Raw genomic sequence first — 25,176 nt, forward strand, 5'->3', positions numbered from 1 at the left:
GAACACACATATTTAATATATAAAATCATTCGAATATAAAAAATACAGAATAAAAATAAAAAATGTATTACTCTATACGAACAATTTTCGGAAACACACTCATTGTCAGTTAAGGTGCATCTCCTTATATACATATTAATATATATGATGCTAATGTATTAAAGAGAAACCCAACAAGTACTTAAAAAGAACAACACAAACACAACAGGCTCGAATTCAAATAAAAGAAATTTAAACAACTATGTAAATGGATGATCAAAGTAAAAAGATGATAACTTGAAAGGTTAAACTATAAAAGCAGCAAGGACTAGAGCAATCATTGTAAATATTATACAAACTAAGCACCAAAATCGTAATAAAACCATCATCAATATTTAGGACTAAAATAGAAATTATTAAAATAAGGTACTCAAAGTAAAATAAGCATAAAAATTAAAATAACAAGTAGAAAGAGACTAAAACAGAATACGGGTAAATTAACATGTTTGAAATAAAAGGAAATGTAACTTCATTTAGTGACCAAATCATAACTTTACAAAGCTAGAAGGATCAGGGAAGGGTTTACCCACACACTAAAATGTGCACTCTGCCCTCCCCAAAACGACGTCGTATGGCGTGGGTTATATAACCCCGAAACCAAGCCATTCTTAGCCTAAGCCATCATTTCTTTCATTTTCGTCTCTCTCTCCTAAAGGGAAAAAAACTTATATGCCCTCTTTCTTCCTCACCCTTCGCAGGGGGGAGGCCAAAAGCCTCTGGCCACCACTCACTAGAGCGCTCCACCGCCGCACACAGCAATCGGAGCTTGAGAAACCCCCCGGAAAGCATCCTCTCTGTAACACCCCCAACCCGTATCCGACCCGGATACGAGTCCGAAGTGTCACATTGACTTTTCAAACATTTATTTGTATAAAATAGTGAGTAATTTAAAAACTTTTATAACATTTAACTTATTCAAAACGTTTACAAAATATATCAGAGTTCATACAATTTATATCTTTAGACTACATGCCAACTACACTCTATATACAATACATATATTTTCTGATCTGACATTTGGTAAGGAGAACTGACCTGTCTTGCTCCGTATTACTCTTTACTCTTCTTGAAACCTACGTGTGAAACAATCACACGCTAAGTCGTTAACTTAGTGAGGCATATAAAACATATAATATTTCATATAACATAATTCATACATAAACATATATCATCATTATCATTAAGAAACACACATAACATCATATGGTTCATGTAACACATTTCAAACCACTTACCTTTGATAACCATTTATAAACCCATCGTATACATATCACATTCAATATGTTTGTTTGATCTCTTTATTAGCCCATGTACACTATTGAGAACTTAAGGTATGTGAGTACATTGAGGTTGTGCACTAATGTTGTCACCACAGCTCGTATCAATTCCCTCATGGGGCACCGAACCTTAGTTCAGTATTCGTCCCGAAGGACCAGTCCATAGATTCCGAAGAACCTAGGTAAACAGTCCATATGTCCCGAAGAACTTAGGTAAACAGTCCATATGTCCCGAAGAACATAGGTAAATAGTCCATATGTCCCGAAGAACATAGGTAAACAGTCCATATGTCCCGAAGAACATAGGTAAACCCTCGACCCTTGGCATGCCAACTATACCACTAGCTCTCTTATCACATAACATGGGCATTAACATTCATAACAGTTCACTTTACTTATTCATATCCTTTCTCTTATGAACATATATCTTTTCTTTTCATTCACGTACCAAATGTACGTGTAATCATTGATCTTATAATCACATGTTCATTCTTCGGTCACATACCATATGTATGTGTAAACATATATCTAATATCATATAGCACGCATCACAATTGCATATATTCACATAAATCATTTCTTATAGCTTTATTCATATCACATATTCATATAAGCTCATATCTTATTTCACATATACTTTCCATATAACTTATATATCTCATAATCACACAAATCATAACATTGATCACCAATCAAATAACATTTTAGGAGTTACTTCTTACCATAATAACTCCATCACTGGCTCATCGCAAGCCAAATGTTTATTCAATAATATAAGTACAAATTAAATTGCACTCACCTTAGCCTTGCTTTGATTCGATTATAATCCTTTGATTATTCCGAAACTTGTTTAGGCTCAATATCTACATAAATATATCATTTCAAAACAACTATCAGAAGCCTAAACTTTAAACTTGATGTTAATAACTTAAATCGGTTTAATGAATCAAATTCTATATTTTCATTTAGGGGGGAATCGATACCCCCCCAGGGGAATCGATACCCCCTGAACATACTGGAATTTTTCGTTCAAGAGGAGGAATCGATTCCCATTCATAGGGTATCGGTTCCCTCTACCCATAAATTGTATTTTAAGCTCGAAAATCATCAATTTTTCATTTAATTCTTCTATTTTAAACCCCTACCATGTCATTAAACTCAACTACCATTACTTAAACTAACTTATATCCATGAAAATCATCTATAACTTCAAAATCATATCCTTCATATGAAATTCAAAAATCATACTCAATTTTCCATATGTTCTAAATACAATTCTAACACTTCTATCTTCTTATTCTCATAGATGACAAGTCAAATTCAACTTAAAATTCAACTTATCAACTCTATTCCATGATTCCATATAAAAACTCATTTTCTTAAATCTCTTATAACTTCTTTATCTTTTGATTTTAGGACAACTTAAGCTCTCCATAAGCTTAAGTATTACCTAATGATCAAAACCCACTCTTAAAATTAACAAATAATCAGCTAACAAGGAATCTTACCTTTGCAAGCTTGGCTCTTTCTTTCTCTCGTACATGAAGAAGAAGAAGAAGAGAATATCTCTTCATCCTTATCCCCTCTAACATATATATCCTTATTATATTTATTTTTAATTCATTTATTAGTTAAATGACCATTTTGTCATCTACTTCATTTGATAATTACTAACAACTTTTAGGATTTATTTACAGATAAATCATTGACCTAATCCATTCTTCTACTTTAATCACCAAATTCTGAAACTTTACCATTTAGTCACTAACCCATAGTTTGGGATGTTACACTATCTCTCACCTAAACCCAAATCCAAACACACCTAAGCCTAAAGACCCACAACTCGTCCTAGATCTAGGGTTTTACCTTCGAAGAACAAAGCTTTTCGATGACGCTTGAAGAATCTGGTAACGGGCAAGGTAAGCTTCTCATTCATTCTCTCTTTCTTTTTCTTCCTTTTTCCTTTCGAAAAGTGCTATGAGTTTTCAAAAAGTCCTCATTTTTTGGTTGTGTTGTTTCTTAGATCCTCCCTCCGATTTTTGTTATGTTGCTATATATCATCGAAAAAATGGAGGATTTTTCCTTTTTCTTGCTTTTTTCATTTTCGATGTTGCATGCTTCTGGAAAGGGTTTGACCATTTGTTCCTTTTTTATTGTTTTGCTATTTTCGTGCTAGGGGTGTTGACCGAGGATGGTAGTTCGGCGGGGATAACGCACTGTCCCAAACGACGATGACGTGGGTTAAACATGGGGTAAAATGGTTTACTCGAGGCCTTTTTATCAGTTTTAAGGCGACCGACGGGTATCTTGGCGATAGTGACAATCCTCAAGACAGGGCAAGGAGTCACGGGTGGCTCTCGACCGGGCGGTGTGGCTGACGCGCAAGGAGCATCAGGTGCGTGGCGGCGATCTTAGTACGTGGAGGCTGTTGCTGATTAGGGTAAAACCCTAGCTTGGGTTAATCCGGACCGTTGGATCAAATATTGACCAACGGCTGAGATCCTTGGCGGTCGCTGGAAAAGGGGAACCTAGGGTTTCCTTTAAACCCAAGTAGCTTGGGTTTCCTTTAAACCCAAGTAGCTTGGGTTACATCTGGGTTTGGGCTTTGACCGCCATTTGGACCACCTCGGCTTTGGGTTTTGGCTACTGTTTGGGCCTGTAAAAATAAAATAAAATGTTAAATCTTTTTAAATTTCACCTTTTATATATATATATATATACACACGTATAATAATATATATATATTACTATATAGTATGCCGATCACACACACATAATTTAAATAATTAACCTAATATTCAAACTAATTAATAATATACACATATATATATATAAACACAAGCAAAAATCGAATGAAACCCCCGGACAAAACGAACTTCTACACTTTGAACTTTAGGTTCAAGATTTTATGTTTTGCTTCTATCATTGCTACTACTGTTTGATGATGTTGATGCAATTGGGTTTTGTTGAAGACCTTGATGATCATCTTGATTAATAAGAATGTAATCATCTTTATCTTCATTAAAAAAATACTCATTTAACTTTCTTTTCTTCTTTGTTCTGTCTCCATTAATTGGCCTCATCAAACTCGACATCTCTTGAAATTATTATATTCTCTGTGAGATGATTATATGACATGTAAGGTTTGCTTCTTTCATCATACTCGATGAAAATACATTTTTATCTCCTGTAATCGAGCTTTTTTCCGGTCTACTCAGGAATGTGGGCTTATACAATGCACCAAAAAAAATTTGAGGTTTCTTAACTCCCAATTTTTTATCGTTACATGCTTCATTTGGCGCCATATACTTCACACTATTGGTTGGACATCGATTTAATAGGTAAACTGCAAAACAAACATCTTCGGCCCAAAATATTCTCGATAGGTGCTTACCTTTTATCATGCTTCTTGCCATATCAAGGATTGTGTCGTTCTTTCTTTCTGAAACTCCATTTTGTTGAGGCGTGTATCTTACTGTCAGCTGATGGACGATGTCATGCTCTTTATAGAAGTTTTCAAAAAAATTTGATGTATATTCATCTCCTCTGTCGGATCTAAAGAATTTTCAAATATTGACCGCTTTTCTTTTTCGTCATTGTTTTGAAAATAGAATTGTTCTAAAAGAAAATAGATCTACTTTAAGTTTAAAAAATATAAGGCTTGTTCTCTAACTCATTTTACTAACTCATTTTATGAATTTCTTCGTGAATTTTAAACCTGCTGCTAAGGTAAAATTTATTAATGGAACAAAGTTGATTGATTCGACTATGGATGACTCATTCTTTCTAATTTGAACAAAATGTTTCTGTCGATAATGTATCAATCGTTCATCAATAATGTTTGTCATAAGAAGAAGAGAGAATGTGCCAAGACCCAGATCAAGGGGAGGGGGAAAAGGATTCTTTCTACCTGTTATGAGGATTTATATGCTACCTTTAGCATTTGGTGTTGGGTGTAAGACCATGATAACTATTCATGGACTAGTAGGATAGGTAAGCATGACTACTATATTTGACTTGTCAATTGATTTCGGTTTTGACAAATCACTCAAGGCATATTAGAGATTATGTCAGATCTCCTATGTCTCATGTCCGGAGACCTTTCTCTACGGGAACTTCCCTTTGAAAAATTACTCGAAAGTCTTGATATACGAAACATAAAAGATTCGAAAGTGATATAACATATTACATTTTTATCGTTTACATATATTTTTAATTAGACGATACTATTGTGTTTAAAGTCATAAACATGTAGGACATACTAACGTAATCAATGAAGTTTGAAGCCAAGACGGGGCAAAGGCAATTTGACCCCCGAGCTTCATTCATCTGCCTCGCCATTTCCTTCATTGCCAGCTTTTTGGAATATGAATTATGGCCTACCTTTATGAGTCAAGTCTACGTTCTTATTCCACTTTATCAATTTTTATCAATTAAAAGTCTAACTCAGTGACGATGTTTCTATCATGGATTTAAATAGCGTTCGCGGCCGCGTTTTCGGTCGCGTCACGTTTATCGCGGTTGTGGACATAACGGATGTCATCGCGGTCACTACGGGTGTCACGGTCGTGAATTTTCTTAAAGTTCTCACAACTTATCCTAAACTATAATAATTATAATTTTAAAGAATCATTTTAATGATTTTTAGAATGTTTTCTAAACGAAAATAACATATATATATATAATATAGTTTAATTAAATATTAAACTCAGTGATAGGATACGATAATTAATTAATAATAACATTGTGAATACATTATTATTTAAAAGAAATAAGACTATCAACATAGGAAAAACTCAAAAATAATAAAATATATAAAAATAAATTACCCGTTATTATTCACTTACCAAAATCAACATATTATAACTTAAAACTTATAAAATTAAAAATAACACATCATTTATTTTTAAAAAACCTATAACATAAGTAAAAAAATATCAAATCCAAAAAATAATTAATTTATTAGGTCTGTTTTTGTCCAAACCTATAACATTAAAAGTAAAAAATTACTTAACTTGTTATTAGACTTGTTTTGGTCCAAACCTAAAACATTAAAAGTAAAAAATAATTATTTAAAACATAAAATATAACTAAAAAATTATTAAATCCCTTTTTCTTCCTCTTCTTCTGTATCGTGAGTGAGAAGGGAGGCAGAAACGCAGAGCAAATATTGTGAAAAATAGAGATTTTTTTGTTAAAATTAGTCCCTTTTCTTCTTTATTTTTTCATGTTTTTAACTTTTCTTTGCTTGCTAGTTTGATTCCTACCAAAAATACCCAAAAAATCTTACTTTGTTGCTACATTTATGTTACAGTTATGGATGTTTCTCCCTCCGGTAAGAGGGCTAGCAAGCTTGATACGCAATTCCCACCCACAAAGTTTCATTCCCAATTGGTAAGACTAAGAGATAATATGGTTTTTCCATCTTTGAATTGCCTGTAAAAAAAAGAAAAATACCATTTTTTTTTGAAGTAACTGTGTTGTTGGTGATGTTTAGTGTTGTAATGGGGATTAACGGGAAAAACAGTCCGTTATAGCCGCAATCGACCATTACCAATTAAATTGTGGCCGTGATTCCGTTTCACACCTTGATTTCAGCTGATATCGGTAACGGGAGCCGCTGATACCACGATATAACAGTCGTTATACCGTTACACGATCGTTTTTTGAATCCCTGGTTTCTATATAAGTTATAGGTGATCGTACAGGAGAAGAAGATTCAACAGGTCTAGGTGGAATCATCAATGATTGAAGCTCTCCTTGCAACATTTCCAACACTTTGCTCATTGATGGTCGATCGGACGGGTACAATTGAATGCACCAAAGGCTCGCTATTATCAGCTTCCTCTTTATTTCTTCTTCCTCATCTGTTACTCCATTAGGATCCAAGTTCATGGAGCGATCAAGATGGCTATAAATCCACGAAGGAAAATATATCTCACTGGTTTGAGACACTCCCACATCGATATTTTTTCTTCCTCCCACCATTTCAAGGACCATCATTCCATAGCTGTACACATCTGATTTATAAGAAACCCCACCGAAGTTTCGACAAACCATTTCTGGTGCAATGTAGCCAATTGTTCCCCTAGCACATGCCATGGAAATAACACTCTCCTTTCTTTCACATAATTTGGACAAACCGAAATCAGAGATCTTCGGACAGAAGTCGTCGTCTAAAAGGACGTTGTGAGGTTTTATGTCGAAGTGCAAGATCCTTGTGTTGCAGCCTTGATGCAAGTATTCGAGTCCTCTGGCGATGCCGACTGCAATGTCATATAATGTTTTCCACTCCAATTGACGTCTTTGGTGGTGCAATACTCGATCGTAAATGAATCGATCGAGCGATCCGTGGGTCATGAATTCATATACCAAAGCTCTTTTTGATCTCTCAAAACAAAAACCAAGTAAAGTCACTATGTTAACATGAGAAGTTCTACAAATGCTGGCCACTTCGTTCATGAAATCCTCCCCATTTCCCTTGGATTCACCTAGGACTTTAACAGCAACAAGACGACCGTCGGGCAATGTTCCCTTATATACAGTACCATATCCTCCTTGACCTAATTTATCTTTAAATTTATTTGTCATTTTCTTGATTTCTCCATAGAAATATCGCCTTGGTGTAAGAGAAACAAACTTATTTATGAATGCCTCAATCTCAGCATTGTCGTTAATCTTCTGCCATTTTTTCCGGAAACATATAATTCCGACTACTAGAAGTATACCGACTATCGCTGCACCGGCTATTCCGAGGCCTGAAGAAAAAGGAAGAGATCGATTAAACTTGGTTCCTGCAATGCTAGAAGTTCTGGGAAACAACGCAATATGTTACTGATGAGGTAGTAGATAATACCTAGACCAAGCTTGACACGGGTGTTATTGTCTCCTGCAATAGTGCAAAATCTCAAAATGTTAGCTAAAATTCAGTGGAACTAGTTCTTTGCAAAAGCCAAAAATAAAAATAGCAAATTGATCCGAATTGTATTCAATTTTTATATGCATGGGATTGGTTTGCTCCAACGGTCATCGTTGGGTCGAGCTCGAAGCTCGAAGCTCGAGTTAGATGACTTAGTAACTCAGTGAGTAGGTGAGAAACACAATGTGATATTGATGGAGCAGGTCAAGCCGGAAGCACGGTGGGTCGCAGTTGGGTGGAGGTGTGAAACGCTGGGAAGAAAACAAATGGGAAACGTTGAAATTGAAAATAGCCTAGAAAGGAAGTTTGAAGCTGAGATGGCGAATGCAAATGAAACAAAAGCAGCTAAAATGATAGCTGTCTAAAATCGACCATGAAATTCAACATCTGAAGCTGTCCAAAAGTGTGAATGGAGGAGGTAAGCAGGATATTTGCGTTTGGGAAAAGCAATGAAGGCGTTTCAGTAATACATGTGTTGGAATGGGTCATTGTCCTTTTGTTTTCCTAACAAGACCGCAAACTAACTTTTAATTTTATTAATTATAGAATTGGATTTTAGTTTTACAATCATTTATATCATTTTTAAACTAGTAATGAGACGATGACATGGTTAATAGTTATTGATATGATCTAAAACATTAAAATGATGTTGTTTTGATATCTAAAACGATATCATTTTAGGCTACTTTAGAGGTATATTGATTTTGTCATTAAATTATTTGATCGGTGTTGACAGTCAATCAATGTCCATCACCGATCGTCTTTCATGAAAAAATCGGTACTAAAACTTCCACATTTCACTATCTTTCTTCTCCTAGGATTAAGTTTCCACAAAACTCACTCAAAAAAAATTAAATTACTCAAAATCAAAAACTTTTTAGTTATTTGAAGACTTTATTAGATTTACGGGATTGGTAGTCTTTGTTTAAAAATCTAAGCAGTGATAAGCATTATTTCGAGAAGAGAAACAACATAACACAAAATTAATCTCATTAGACTATCATTGAAAGAAATTGAAGTATTTGATACATCAAATTTTTTAAAAAAGAATTTTCATCAATTTTGAGTGTGTTTCGTGAAAAACCAATCCTAAGAGAAGAAAAAGAGTGAAATGCAAATGTTTTGGTACCGATGTTATCACAAAAAATTATTGGTGACGGACGGTGATTGATTGTCTACGACAATCGAAAAGTGTAGTGCTAAAAAAATAAATTATTTAATAGTTCAATGGTAGAATCTGATACACCCATGAAAGCAGCTAAAGAGATAGCTGTTCATAATCGACCATGAAATTCAACAGCTGAAGCTGTTGAAAGTGTGAAAAAAGAGGTAAACAGGATACACGTTTTGGGAAAGCAAATGAAGGCGTTTCAATAATCCTATATTGAAATGGGCCATTCTCCTTTTGTTTTCCTAACCAGACCACAACCTGAACTTTTAATTTTATTAATTATAGAATTGAATTTTAGTTTATATTCAATTATGTCATTTCTTAAATCACTAATAAGATGGTAACATGGTTAATAGTTATGATACGACCTCCAACATCAAAATGATGTTGTTTTGGTGCAGTTGTTCTGATTGACATCGTTTTAGACATTAAACTTTAGAGGCATATCGGTTTGTCACTAATTATTTGATTGATGTTGGCAACCAATCAATGTCCATCACCGATCGTCTTCTGTGAAAAAATCAGTACTAGAACTTTCACATTTCACTATCTTTTTTCACTTAAGATTAAGTTTCCACAAAACCCACTCAAAATCAATCAAATTAAACAAAAAAATCAATTATTGTTTAATTGTTTGAAGACTTTCTTAGATTTGTTGAAAATCTAAGCGGTGAGAAGCTTTATTTAAAAAAAACATAAAAATTAATCTCGTTGGACGATCATTGAAAGAGATTGAAATATTGATATATCAAACTTTTAATTCATAAATATTGAGTGTGTTTCGTGGAAAACCAATCATAAGAATAGAAAAAGAGTGAAATGCAAACGTTTTGATACCGATGTTATCACACAAAATTATTGGTGATGGATAGTGATTGATTGTCGACGACGATCAAAAAGTGTAGTGATAAAACAATAAATTATTTAATAGTTAAACGGCATAATCAAATACACCCGCAAAATTTAATGTTTAACATGACGTCGTTTTAGACATTAGAATAGTCATATCAAAACGATGTTGTTTTGGTTTGGCAGATTGTGTTAGCAACTATTAGCCATGTCTTTATCTTGTTATTGAGTTAACTACAAAATGATTTAATTGAATGTAAAACTAAAGTTCAATGTAATAATTGATAAATTAAAAGTTCAAAGGTATAAACAAGTTAATAAACAAAGTTCAATGGCATCAAGTGTCGTTTATCCTAGAAAATATTGTTAGTCAAAGCCAAGATTAACTGCACCTAACACTAAACTGTTTGGCCGGAACAACAATATCTTAATCGGAATTGTTCATCAGTTCACGAGATATTTCAACAGGCGTAACATAGAACGAAGATGTACCTGGAGACCTTTTGGTACAAAGATCGCTTTCTGATTCAGGGCAGTGGTAACATTCAAATTCATCTGTGGTGAGGTTAAACCCGCACTGACCGCCGTCGTTTAAACAAGCATCACACTGGCTATCATTTGCAGACCACTGAAAAAAGAACCCAACTTCCACCGCTTCTTCCAAAGCCCTCGGATTCTGGTTTTCCTCCAAAAACGAAATTTGAGAATTCTGGACTGGAATAATCACACTGTCACTGCACAATCCCAAGTAATCGCCGACGGCAGTTCCCCTGAAGTCCCCTATCGCATAATAAGCTATCATGTTTCTCTCGCTTATTGTGCATTCGAATTGATTGGAAATCTGCGTGTTTGATGTGAGATTTTCTGCAACTGTGGGAGGCTGACAACCATAATACAGGCTTATATACCGAGTATCCGGGGCGTATCGAAAAGGGCTGTTTCCGGAAGTGGAGTTTTGGAAAGCAGTGGGACAATTATTGTCACGGTAATCGGTTCTAGAAACGTTAAGGGTTTTCGAAGTATTGTTTATTTCAAGAACTCGGTATGTAACATTCATGATCGTGATTTCCGGCTCATTATCGTTGCAGTCGATCCGGAATCCAGGGTATCCGCAGCTTTCCGGCCGATCCAATTCCAATCCCCAAAAAGGATAACTGATATTCGAGATGCTTCCACAGCTAGCTAGAAAACTGCAGCTCAAGAAACTGTTGGCAAACACATATTTGGGAGAGAAATTGAAGAGCAAGCTTAGAATGAAGATAAAGAACCACAACTTGAATGGCAACGAAGAGGGATGCATTTTTAGGAGAGAAGAGTTGGAAGAGAATTATTTGAAGTGTTTGTACATAAAATGAAAAACTCAAGATGAATTGGTCTTTGACGAATTCAAAATTTAAAATTTTCCGAAGGAAGTTTCAATCGCAGTTCACGAGTAAGCGTCAGTCAACAGAGAGTTATGTAGCCTGATATATCAGAAGTGTAAACAACTTTAAACTTAGGACTCAGAACTCATAAGGTTTGACTTTAAACTGAGTTCGAGTTTCTTAAAGGCTTGAGGAAAGCGGTAGCGGTAAAATACCAAATGATCTTAACGATTTGAATAATTCAACAATACGGCTTTGGTTGAAAGCATTTCTCGTCAGGCATATGTATTTCTAGAATTGAGGCCTATAGCACTAAAATTCGCTACCAGATTGGCAGCAGACTGCCCTGCCGTTTACCTGGACCTAACCACACAAGAGTCTCGGTATGGTAAGAACTTAAACACAGAGGGACAAGGTGACTTGACATCGGTTAGTCTGGTGTGAATTTCATATCCCCGCGGCATTCAATCATTTCATGGTTGGTAACTCTTGATAACTCCCTACAAAGTCTAGATAGCGCTCCTGGGGATGGATATATTAATTGACGGAAACGTATAATTCCGACTACTAGAAGTATACCAACTATCGCAGCACCGGCTATTCAGAGGCCTGAAGACAAAGGAAGAGATCGATTAAACTTGGTTCCTGCAATGCTAGAAGTTCTGGGAAACAATGCAATATGTTACTAATGAGGTACTAGATAATACCTAGTTCAAGCTTGACACGGGTGTTCTTGTCTCCAGCATTGAATTATTTTTTTAATTTTTGTATATAAATGTAAGAATTGTTGTTTTTTAGGTTAACAATTTTATTGATAGGAACAAATGAGTTGTGACGGTCATAGGTGGTTTACTCTTAATTTAGGTAGAGAATCATAGTTGATGAAAGACTAGTCATTAGCCCGTTTCAAGGTATTATGCCTCATTAGGAGATAGAATATGAGTTAGGGTTCCATTTGAGTTCTATCTCTTCTCTCAATCTTGCATAAGAAATTTTATAATGACTTTTAGTGTCAGTGTCAGTGTCAGTGTCAGATATAAGATTATAATGACCATATGTATGCTAGCAGGCTAGGTGAGTTTGGTCTGTTGGGGATGGATTGAACTCTGTTAGGCCATATAAGTTTATCAAGTGTCATGTCAACAGATCGTTAATTCTCAAAATCATATTTTGGAAATCTTTCTTTTAGAGATATTCTCTTCATCTTTCTCAAAATTCTTGAAAATATTGAATGCTTAAAGTTATTTTTCCGTAATTTAATATAATGTTACAATTATACTCTACCCCTAACACGACTTTTGTTTTTGCCTATGGTATTATCCAACTAGACTCACTTATTTGTTTTTGTAAAGTATAAGAGCAAATGCTGATACATTAAAGTAGTTGAAATAACTCGTTAATTTTCATAAAACAGAGGGATGGAATGAAGAATTAGACCCTTCCAAGTCTGAAGAGAATGGAAATGCAAAATTTCAACATGTAAAGTCTGGGAGTCTACTTAGAAAAGTAAAACGAAGGAGACACTTGAACACGCTTCGAGCCATAAGAACTTGCACTGAACTTTCTCAAAATCCTGGGAATTTTTTTGAGGAATCCAGATGAACCTACTTCAAGCCATTCAAAATTTAAAATTCAGTTCACACTCAATTTAATATCATTTTTTAAAGTTTAATTACACGTGTTCTTTTTCTAATTTAGGAAATACTGGTTTTTGCAATCTTGTTCAACTAATGTAACGAAGTCTTAACATATATATTAAATGTATTGTATTCATCACATTAATCATGTTTAAACGCCCTGCAGTGTTTGCAAAATGTGTAGTTGAAATGCAATGTCACACTTATTATTTTTTAGGGTTAAGTATTTGGTTGGGATATGAAATATACTCGACTTTTCAATATTATAGATATGATTTTTTAAGGTGAAATTATAAATCAATGAAAAATAAAAACCGTTTAACTATGGACAAACAAAAAGATATTTATATTATATAAATTTTCTATAAAATTAAATCAATATATTGGTATGGTTATATGTTATAGGTTGTCTCAAACTATGAGCAAACAAAAAGGACTAGATTCTTTTTTCAAAAAAAAAGATAGTGGTAATATAGAAATTAGTATGTCATCAAAAACTCCAAGGCTTGAGCATCATAGTTGTACTCAATCTCCTCCTAAGTCTACGGTTATTGAGGTTGAAGACGTTAATCTTCTGTTTATAGAATACGATCCTGGGTTACATAAGCCAATGCGGGAATATCTAGTAAATCAATGAGATAAAATTCGACGAGCATACTTGAGAACAAGTCTATATCAAATCTGTCTCTTTAGTTATCTATTTCCTCAAGAAAAACATCGTAGATGTTTTAAATATTCTTGGTTTGCTCAATTTTCTTCTTGGCTCGAGTATACTCCGAGTAAGGATGTTGCATACTGTTTGTCATGTTATCTTTTTACCATGAAATCTAGTAGGCAATGTAACATCCCAAAAGTCGGGACAATGACCAAAATAGAATTTTTGGAAACTTAGTGACCAATCTCAGAAAAGATTGAAAGTTTAGGGACTTAAATGAAAAGTGTTGAGGTTCGATTTAATAACAAAGTTTGAAAGTAATAACGGTATTATGGTTATTTTTTAGGGAAGATTTTTATTTCCCTTTATAAAGGGTAATAAGCACATGGAAAGGAGATAATTTCTCCAGAGCATTCTTCAATCTTCTTCTTCCTCCTCTCCACCGTGAAGTCTTGTATAAGGTAAGTGGGTCTTCAATTAGTTAATTCTTTCGTTTTAAAACTTGTTTTGATTATTGGGATGTTAAGAAAGATTAAGGAAAGCTTTAGGTGGCTTAATACTCAAAGATTAACAAGTTATGAGAAATCAAGAAAAATGAGTTTTTAAGTGAATATTTGAAATAGAAGGAGTTAATAGATTTTGAAGTTGAATTTGACTTGTCAATGGTTAAATTAAGAAATATGAAGTGTTAGAATTGGAATTTGTACATGTTACAAAGTTTGTGTAATTATTGAATTACATATAGAGGATAGAATTTTTAAGTTAAAGATGCGTTGAATAGTATAAATGGGCTTAAGTATGTGTATTTGAGTTTAGCATATGAAGGAGGAGGAAACATGAGGTGTTTGAGGTGAAATGAGGTAATTTTCGTGCTGAAAATATGATTTCTGGGCTAGGGGTATCGGTACCCATTCAGCAGGTATCGATACCCTCTCAAACGAAAAGAATCACATAATGTTATGAGGGTACCGATACCCTAGTTAGGTACCGATACCCTCTTGAACGAAAACTAATAGAATGCAGTAAGGGTACCGATACCTCAAGGGGTGTATCGATACCCCCTAAAGGAAAAAGTGAATTATAGTTCAATAAATTAGTTTAAGTTATTAGCATCGAATTATAAGGTTTAGGCTTCTAATAATCGTCTCGGAAATTATATTTATGTAGATATTGAGCCTAAACAAGTTCTAGAACATTTGACAAGTAAGATCGATCAAGGGAAAGATGAGAGATCGATATTAACTTAGTGAGGCCAAGGTGGGTGCATCTTATTTTATAGGACTATAAGAAAATTGGACTTGTGATAAGTCTATTTCCGATAGTTATTTTATTATGCAAGAAGTATTGATTATAAGCATGTGAGTGACATGAAATGTATGTATGATTGATTATATGAGCTGGTATGTTCTTTTATGTGCTATATAATTTATGTGAGTATAAAGGATAAGTTATATGATAAGATCTACGTGATATAGGGAAATGAAAAGATATGTCTATTAAGAGTCATAAGAGAACAAACATAAATCATATGATAATGGGAATATATGATTATGAGATAAAATACGTAAAAATAAGAGAATATGATGAAAGTGAATCTATGAGAAACGATAGAAATTAAGTAATTATGTGTAAAAGTTATATGAATAACAGAAATATGAGTTGGACAAGTACATAGTGGTATAATTAATTATGATAATTAGTTTAATAGAGTTACATGATTTAATGTGAATTGAAGGAAACTAAATAAGATTGAGTTATAGAATGAAATGAGAATAGTGTATCAATTAGGAAACTTAAATATAAAGTGATGACATGAACAAATAAAATATGTTAAATAGCAAAGACTTATAGGACAATATGAGAATAGTATGCAAATTAGGAGACATTGATAGAAGTGACTATATGAACATGTAAGATAAATTATGTGGTAAAGATTTATAGGCTTAAATGAAATTAAAATAAATAAGGTATATGGTAAAGATCTATAAAGCCATAGGAAGATATTATAGGAGCTTTTGATGATAATTTATTAGAAGACTTGCATAGGTGATAAGTTATGTGAAACTGAACTAAGTAAATATATGAAATCAATATATAAATGATATGAGATAAGGTATTATATGAACCTGGTGTATGTTATAAGATGTGATCTATGTGATTACCGGAGAAAGGATAATAGCTATATGAGTATATATACATGTGAATTTTATGGAAATAAACTACGTGACTAAGTGTGATCTTATGAAATGTGATAATGAGCTATGTAAAAGAATTATGAGATTATGCGCATAAGTGCTTATGTAATAAAGTGAAATAAGTTCCATGATATTGAAGTATGTAAATATAATATATGTGATATATGTGATGTATGGGAAACATATGAAAACAAGAGATGACAATGATTTACATGTCATATGAACATAAGAGAAATGATATAAGTTATATGATAGATGATATGTGAACGTATTCAAATGACATATGTTATATGATATGAAATGGATGATCATATGCACATGTGATATGTGATAGAAGAAATTATATGAGTACATGAATATATGAAGTATAAGAAAAATGTCCATGTTATATGATACGAGAGCTATAGGTATAGTTGGCATGCCAAGAGTCGAGGGTCTACGCGGTCCTTCGGGATATATCCAATATAAAGAGGTCCTTCGGGACATACTCACAGGTCCTTCGGGACAAATTTCATATGCCACTCAGTTTGAATTATACGAGTTGTGGTGACAACATATGTGCACAACCTCAGTGTACTCGCATATCTTTAGTTCTCACAAGTGTACATGGGCTATCAAAAAGATATTACATGAGTAAATTCTATGTGGTGTTGTGTGTTTGTTTGGTGATATGATACGATATGATGTGTATGAATGATAAGTATAGGATTACACGATAAAAAGAAATTAATGATAATAATATGATAATAATAATAGGAATGAAGATAATTATATGCATGTGTGGATTTGATGTATGAAAGGATATATGTTTGTGTATGATATGATAGTAGTAATTGTTCATGTATGATTATAAGTTAGAGTTTACATTATATGTTTATTCGCCTCACTAAGTCATAGACTTAGTGTGTGAATGTTTCACACGTAGGTTCCGGAAAGCGAGAAGATAAGTTAAGAGGAGCAAGACATGTTAGCATCTTCTTTACAAAGTTCAGATCAAAAAAATCAAAGAGATGATTTAATTGTATTTATTTTATTTTGAATTTAGTTGGCATGTACTATTTGATTGAGTTGAATACACTCTGATATTTTTTGTAAACCAATTGATTTGATTAATGTAAAATATTCATTTTCTTGAAATGTGAATTTAGAATTTTAATCAGTTTGTAAAGGAAAATGCTTTGAATGTGACACCTCGGACTCATATCCGAGTCGGAGATGGGTTGGGGTGTTACATTTAATGGTATCAGAGCTAAGGTTTAGCCGATTCTATACTTAAACTGAAGTCAAAGAAATTTTAGAATATGTGCATGCCAACTTAAAGTAGATAATTTCTGATCTGATAGTGTGAGGAGAATGTTGTCTTGCTAATAGAATAAGATTAATATAATATAGTAGAAATTCGATTATGAGAATTTCTGAGGAAATGTGAGAGGTGATAAACATGATGGTGATAGCAATTCACCTGGCCTGGCCAGGCAGAATGGAGAGTTGACACCTCAGGTAGTGCCTCATAAGATCAAAGATTGATTTCAGAAAGTTAAAATCATATCAGAATAGTGATAGAAGGTCTTCACTGTTTTGAATCAGAAAAGCGATATGGAGTAGTTTTATTATTATTGCATGGATAAGATAGAATATGGTGAACAAGTGTCACCATAAGAACGATAAAAAGATCAAAGGATGTGGTGAGTATTTGTATAAGAGTTTGAGAATAGATGCATCAGTGACAAGTGTATAAGAGATATGGAGATAGAGTTTACGAATTTAAGACAAAAGGATAATACTATGTTTAAGCAAGAATATGGATGATAAGGGTTTGCATTCTAGATGGGAAAGTTAGCGTTGGCTAACAAGATTATGTGATGAAAAGTGTATTGGAACTAAAAGATTTGAAGATATTGTTAGGATAAGTTAACCAAATATGAAACGGATATAGATATAGTTGTGTATCTCGATCATGTAAATGTGACGTAGTGAAGGAGATAAGGATTCATATGTTTAAGGAAAGTTAAAGAGTAATAGAAAAATTTAAGAATCAATATATCAGCAATCAGTTTATAAGACAAAGAAAGTTAGAATGCTTAAGTTTGGAAACAGAGGAATCGTAACTTGTAGGGATATGAATGTAGTTTGATAAGTCGAAGAAATTATTGTTAAGTTATTAAAAGGAAAATGATGTATGTAAGTGAGGTATGGAGGGCTTGTTCCTAGACTAAAGGAATATTATTGGTGTTAAAATTTTTCTTTTCAAGAAGTGATGAATTGTGTTAAAGATCTAGAGGGATCTCAGAGGGATTAAGAGAATTCGTATCTCACAAAAATCAACACTATCAAAGAGAGACAGAGATTATGATTTTCAATTACAAACTCAGTTTTAATTAGTTGTATTTCATATCAAATGATCAAATTTGATGAAAGAAATATATGCTTGAATAGTAGAGTCTGGTATTGGAACATTAAATAAGGAGTTAAAATAAATATGAAATTAAGTTTAGAAGGGAAAAAATGGATTGGTTTAAAAGTTCTGCTAGAAAATAGGTAAAGTAAAATTATTTTAAAAGGATCAATTGATATAGGTATTGTATTGCAAGGGTTTAAGAATGGGTACATTGATGATTGATTTATAAGATAAAGGAAGTCGTAATGCTTGAGTTTGAACCCAGGAAAATTGCATTGTGAATGAGTAAGAATTTGAGTTAAATTAGTCAAATAAATTAATGTTGAGTTAGTTTCGACCGAAAAGAGTGTATATGATTGGAGGAACTGTTGTTGACTGAAAAGGTTAAGTGATGAAGAATGTAGTTAAAAGATTAAAGATGATGTCAGGTTAAGCTAACAGAGTATGACATAAATTTGTAAATGGTTATGTATTTGATTATGTAAAGGTGATGTAGTGAAAGAGTAAAGGATTAATATGTTTGAAGGAAGTCAAGAATATGTGTATTGTGATTTGAATAAAGACTTTACGAAGAATAAGATTTGTGCAATGAGTTTTGATTATCAAAGTTATGAAGATGTGATAAAGATCAGTAATCAGAAATGAGCATAAGTGAGAGGAAAAGAGTATATGAGCATGAAAGAAAATATATGATTTGTGTATAAGGAGATTTTGATTTTGAATGAATAAAGGAATAATGGAATAAGGAAATGAAAGGATAAAGTTTAAAGAATCAGATGTGATAAAGGTTATATTTCTTGGTCAAGCAGATTTAGTCAGAGAAATAAAGAATATTTTATATGTATTAAGGAAATTTAAGAAGTAATTAAGTGATGATGGAATAAAAGTTGGTTATTACTGCAAGGCAATTAAAGATTGATAAGGAATTTGATTGATTAATGATTTTGAGTGATAATAACTGATGCTACTGGTTATATGATACGTGACATGATAAGAATGTATAAAGGAAAAAGGTAGTTGAAGAACTAAAGGAAGGAAATATTAAGTAAAGGAAACAACATAAAAATATTAGAAGAAATGTTCTTATTGTGTGTGCAATGAAGATTCGAGGACAAATTTTCTTTAAAGGAGGGAATATTTGTAACATCCCAAAAGTCGGGTCAATGACCAAAATAGAATTTTTGGTAATTTAGTGACCAATCTCAGAAAAGATTGAAAGTTTAGGGACTTAAATGAAAAAAGTTGAGGTTGGATTTAATAACAAAGTTTGAAAGTAATAAGGGTATTATGGTTATTTTTCAGGGAAGATTTTTATTTCCCTTTATAAAGGGTAATAACACGTGGAAAGGAGATAATTTCTCCAGAGCATTCTTCAGTCTTCTTCTTCCTCTTCTCCACCGTGAAGTCTTGTATAAGGTAAGTGGGTCTTCAGTTGGTTAATTCTTTCGTTTTAAAACTTGTTTTGATTATTGGGATGTTAAGAAAGATTAAGGAAAGCTTTAGGTGGCTTAAAACTCAAATATTAACAAGTTATGAGAAATTAAGAAAAATGAGTTTTTAAGTGAATATTTGAAATAGAAGGAGTTAATAGATTTTGAAGTTGAATTTGACTTTTCAGTGGTTAAATTAAGAAATATGAAGTGTTAGAATTGGAATTTCTACATGTTGCAAAGTTGGTGTAATTCTTGAATTACATATGGAGGATAGAAATTTTAACTTAAAGATGTGTTGAATGAGTATAAATAGGCTTAAGTAGGTGTATTTGAGTTTAGCATATGAAGGAGGAGGAAACATGAAGTGTTTGAGATGAAATAAGGTAATTATCGTGCTAAAAATATGATTTCTGGGCTAGGGGTATCGTACTCATTCAACATGTATTGATACCCTCTCAAACGAAAAGAATCACATAATGTTATGAGGGTACCGATACCCTCTTGAACAAAAACTAACAGAATGCATTAAGTGTATCGATAACTCAAGGGGTGTATCGATACCCCCTAAAGGAAAAAGTGAATTATAGTTCAATAAAATAGTTTAAGTTATTAGCATCGAATTATAAGGTTTAGGCATATAATAATCGTCTCGGAAATTATATTTATGTACATATTGAGCCTAAACAAGTTCCAGAACATTTGGCAAGTAAGATCGATCAAGGGAAAGATGAGATATCGGTATTAACTTAGTGAAACCAAGGTGAGTGCATCTTATTTTATAGGACTATAAGGAAATTGGACTTGTGATAAGTCTATTTCTGATAGTTATTTTCTTATGCAAGAAGTATTGATTATAAGCATGTGAATGACATGAAATGTATGTATGGTTGATTATATAAGCTGATATGTTCTTTTATGTGCTATATAATTTATGTAAGTATAAAGGATAAGTTATATGATAAGATCTACGTGATATAGGGAAATGAAAAGATATGTCTATGAAGAGTCATAAGAGAACAAACATATTGTAACACCCCAACCCGTACCCGACCCGAATACGAGTCTGAGATGTCACATTGACGTTTTAAAACACTTTTGCTTACAAAATAACAAAACATTTGGACTTATTTTAAGAAAATACGATAATATACTATTAAATTATGTTCTGAATAAAATTTTGAGGTAAAAACATACTTATGAACAATAAAATACAGTATGAACTGTACCATAAACATTAATCGGCTACAGTACCAAAATGTTAAATTTTCCAGATTACAAATAGGGAACCGATTCCCATGCTACAGTACTGTAGCAGTACAGCTACAGTACTTCCGAAAAACGTACATAAAACTCGTAAAAATTTAACCGTTCATTACTATACATTTACATTCACTTAAATACATTCAAAACATTAGAAAATTCAATCAGAGTGTTCGTAACTAACAACTTATTACATTTCTTACATGCCAACATACTACACAAATCAAAATACATACTTTCTCAATTACTTATGATCTGATCTTCTAGTAGTGTTGTTGTTCTTGTCACTTCTATTTCTGCTATTCTTGGTTCTTGGTACCTATGTGTAAATCACTTACACGCTATGTCATAGACTTAGTGAGGCAAAATTAAATATATAACGATGAATTCATGAAACATGTACTCTTACCGTTCAATCGTAACATTATAACCTGCATGTATCCATTACACTACAACATATATGATCATGTCATGCATATATGAAATTTATCGTCTTATGCAAGTTTCAAGTCACTTTTTCTTTTTATTGCCCATGTACATTATTGAGAACAAGAGGTAAATGAGTACACTGAGGTTGTGCACAAATGCTGTCACCACAGCTCGAACAAATTCCCACTAGGGGTACTAAATATTTTTCCCGAATGACCACTATGTCCCGAAGAACCATTGTATATGTCCCGAAGGACCACTGTATATGTCCCGAAGGACCACTCCTTAAGAACCATATACATAAAACAATGGACCAAATAAGTGTACCAAAGTACCACATATATGTTCCACATAATTACATATATGTCCTGAAGGACCACGTAGAACCCTCGACTCTTGGCATGCCAAATATACCTACAACTCTCATATTAACTCACATGGGCTTAAATATGAATACATTTCTCATTTTCATATCTTTTTCATCATTTTTCATATAAACACATATTTCACTTCATATGTACACATATGATCACTTTTATTATTTCACATACCTGGATTGATTCTCTGACAATTTCATTATATCATATAATATCATATTAAAGCATAAATGAATTATGCATGAAATCATTGTATCCAATATATATATGTGGATGCATGTACATGATTATGAAATCATGAGTTCAACAATAAGAGATAAACTTATCGCAAGTCTTATCTCCATACAATTCTATCTAGTATGTGCACTCACCTTAGCCTTGCTTAATTTGACTTGATTCTAATCCTTCGATTGTTCTTACTTGTCACTTGTTCCAGAACTCGTTTAGGCTCGGTATCTACATAAACATAATTTCCGAGACAATTATCAAAAGCCTAAACCATATCATTAACGTCTAATACCTTAAACAAATTTAATGAACCAAACGTCAACTTTCCTTTAGGGGGAATCGATTCCCCCCAGGGGGTATCGGTTCTCTCTGCATAATCTGTAAAATTTACCCAGATTTTACTGTTCAAACCCAAAAATCATCAACTCTTCACTAAAATTTATCATACAAAGTTCATTTCATACCACCAAACTTAACTACAACCATTTTAACTAACTTCTATCATTTCAACACTTTAGAATCTCCCATACTTCATTCAAATTCTTAAAGCTAAGTATCATACCAAATTTTCAACATGTTTTAAATCCAATTCTAACACTCTATATTCCTTAATTAACCTCTTGACAAGTTAAAAAAATCTTATTCAAACTTCAAAAACTCATCCATATCAAAATTTCATCTAAAAACCCATTTTTCAAATCCATCTCTAAAACACTTATCTTGTTGTTTTAATGCCATATAAGCTTTCCTTTAGCTTATATAACATTCAAAATTTTATTACCAAACCAAAAAAATCAAAGAAACAACCAAGGTTCAGATTCTTACCTTAAGCTTGGGTCTTCACGTTTGAGAGAAGAAGAAGATGAAGAAAGAAGGAAGAAGAAATGAGAGAAATTTGGAAACATTTGTTTCCTACATAAGCCCCACTGAGTTTATAAAATAACCCAATATCCATATTTAATTATTTCCTTGATAAAAGACTCATTTTCCCTCTTAACTTCTCCTTATTTTCTAATTCATCCTACACGAAATATTTCCATTAAATCTCTCAACTTTTCAATTTATTTACTTTGGTCACTGAAATTTTAAAATCTTATACTTAAATTACTAATCCGGTATTGAGGATGTTACAATTCTCACCCTTAAGAAAATTCGTCCTCAAATTTTCATTGCACGAACAAATGGGGGTACTGATACCTCATATCCTCTTTATGTTCCCACGTTGCTTCCTTTACCTTGTGATTCCTCCATAGCACTTTGACCAAAGGAATAGTCTTATTCCTCAACTATTTGACTTCATAAGTCAATATTCTCACAGGTTCTTCTTAATAGGTTAAATCAGGTTTGACTTCTACTTGCTCTGGTGCAACGATGTGATACAGATCGGATCTATATTTTCCATAACATGGACACATAGAAGACATTATGAATTTTCTCCATTTCCGATGGCAAAAATAACTGATATGTTACTAGTTTTATCCGTTTAACAACCTTATATAGTCCAATAAATCTAGGACTTAAGTTTCCTTTCCGACCAAATTGCAATACTTACTTCCAAGAAGATACTTTCAAGAAAACTTTTTCTCCAACTTCAAATTCAATTTTCTTTCTTTTAAGGTAAGAATAGGACTTTTGTCGATCAAATGCCACTTTAATATTATGTGAAATTTCCCGAATTTTCTCTTCCACATCTTGAATCAAATCCGGACCAAAAAAACTTAAATCTTTGAGCTCATACCAGTTTAATGGCGTACGATATTTTTCTTCCATAAAAATCCTCATAGAGTGCCATCTTGATATTGGACTGATAACTATTGTTGTAAGCAAATTCTGCCAATGGTAAATATTTCTCCCATGACCCTTTGAACTCAATTGCACATGCTCTCAACATATCTTTCCAGATTTAAATAGTCCTCCCTGATTGTCTGTCAATCTGAGGATGAAATATCATACTAAAGTTTAGGCGAATTCCCAATACTCCATGTATGGATTTCCAAAATATCTTTTGTTCGGATTCAAGGGTAACCCCGAAACAAAATCCATCATCACAGTTTCTCGCTTCTATTATGAAATGGAAAACGATTGCAATAATCCTGACTGAACTTGATATTCGGCTTTAACTTGTTGATATACCAAACACTTAGACATAAATTTGATGATACTTCTTTTCATTTCTGACCACCAATACTGATCCTTTAAATCCATATACCTGTTGGTTCCACCCGGGTGCATTGTCAATAAACTGTAATAAGCCTCTGTTAATAGATTTTCTTCAATTCCTCATCATCTGGTATCACAATTCTTTCTTTTTAATACAAATTTTCATCCGACTTAACCTTAAAATCCTTAATCTCTCTATTCTTTACTTGCTCTATTCTTTTCAAACACATTTCAACTTTACTTTGTAATTCTCCAATTCGATCCAACCACCTTGGTTTAAGCTTTAATTCTGCACATAGACCATCGTTTCCAGTTAAAGATAATCTTACGTCCATAGCTCGTAAAGTTGCAAACCTTTTCCTGCTCAAGCATCCGCTACCACATTAGCCTTTCCAAGATGGTAGTCAATTATCACATCATAATCTTTTAAGAACTCAACCCATCTCATTTGTCTCAATTTAAGTTTTTTTTAAGTCATCAGATACTTCAAGCTTTAATGATCCGTATAAAAGTAACAACGTTCTCCATATAAATAGTGACGCTAAATCTTAAGAGCGAACACTACAACATCCATTTCTAAATCATGAGTTAGATAATTCTTTTAATGTGGTTTAAACTGTCTAAATGCATACGCTACCACTTTTCCTTCTAGCATTAATACACATCCCAATTCATGATGGGATGCGTCACTGTACACCACCAACTTCTTGCCAGATTCAGGTTGAACCAATACAGGAGCTTCTGTCAAAATTTTCTTTAAAGCTTTAAAACTTTCTTGGCACTCC

The 25,176-nt window shown here is 33.0% G+C and overlaps 2 protein-coding genes across 2 annotated transcripts; both read right to left on the reverse strand.

Annotated features, from left to right (window-relative positions):
- Nucleotides 1-6,860: 6,860 nt before the first annotated feature.
- LOC120177060 (PR5-like receptor kinase) lies at nucleotides 6,861-8,144 on the reverse strand (the record flags this gene model as incomplete). Its single annotated transcript, XM_039183309.1, has 1 exon — nucleotides 6,861-8,144. A coding segment is annotated over one exon (1,185 nt), but the record flags the coding sequence as incomplete, so codon positions are not given.
- A 2,498-nt stretch (nucleotides 8,145-10,642) lies between these two features.
- LOC120177098 (LEAF RUST 10 DISEASE-RESISTANCE LOCUS RECEPTOR-LIKE PROTEIN KINASE-like 2.1) lies at nucleotides 10,643-11,592 on the reverse strand. Its single transcript, XM_039183343.1, has one exon. It carries the CDS (start codon nucleotides 11,553-11,555, stop codon nucleotides 10,683-10,685), a length of 873 nt encoding a protein of 290 aa, XP_039039274.1. The 5' UTR covers nucleotides 11,556-11,592; the 3' UTR covers nucleotides 10,643-10,682.
- Between the last annotated feature and the right edge of the window lie 13,584 nt (nucleotides 11,593-25,176).

Source organism: Hibiscus syriacus, unplaced genomic scaffold, assembly GCF_006381635.1.
Source record: "Hibiscus syriacus cultivar Baekdansim isolate YM2019G1 unplaced genomic scaffold, ASM638163v2 tig00112281_pilon, whole genome shotgun sequence".
In the NCBI taxonomy this organism is placed as follows: Eukaryota; Viridiplantae; Streptophyta; class Magnoliopsida; order Malvales; family Malvaceae; genus Hibiscus; species Hibiscus syriacus.

What these genes read in the sequence shown, in the direction of transcription:
- LOC120177098 (XM_039183343.1), bottom strand. Translation starts at nt 11,555, where the DNA reads ATGCATCCCTCTTCGTTGCCATTCAAGTTGTGGTTCTTTATCTTCATT.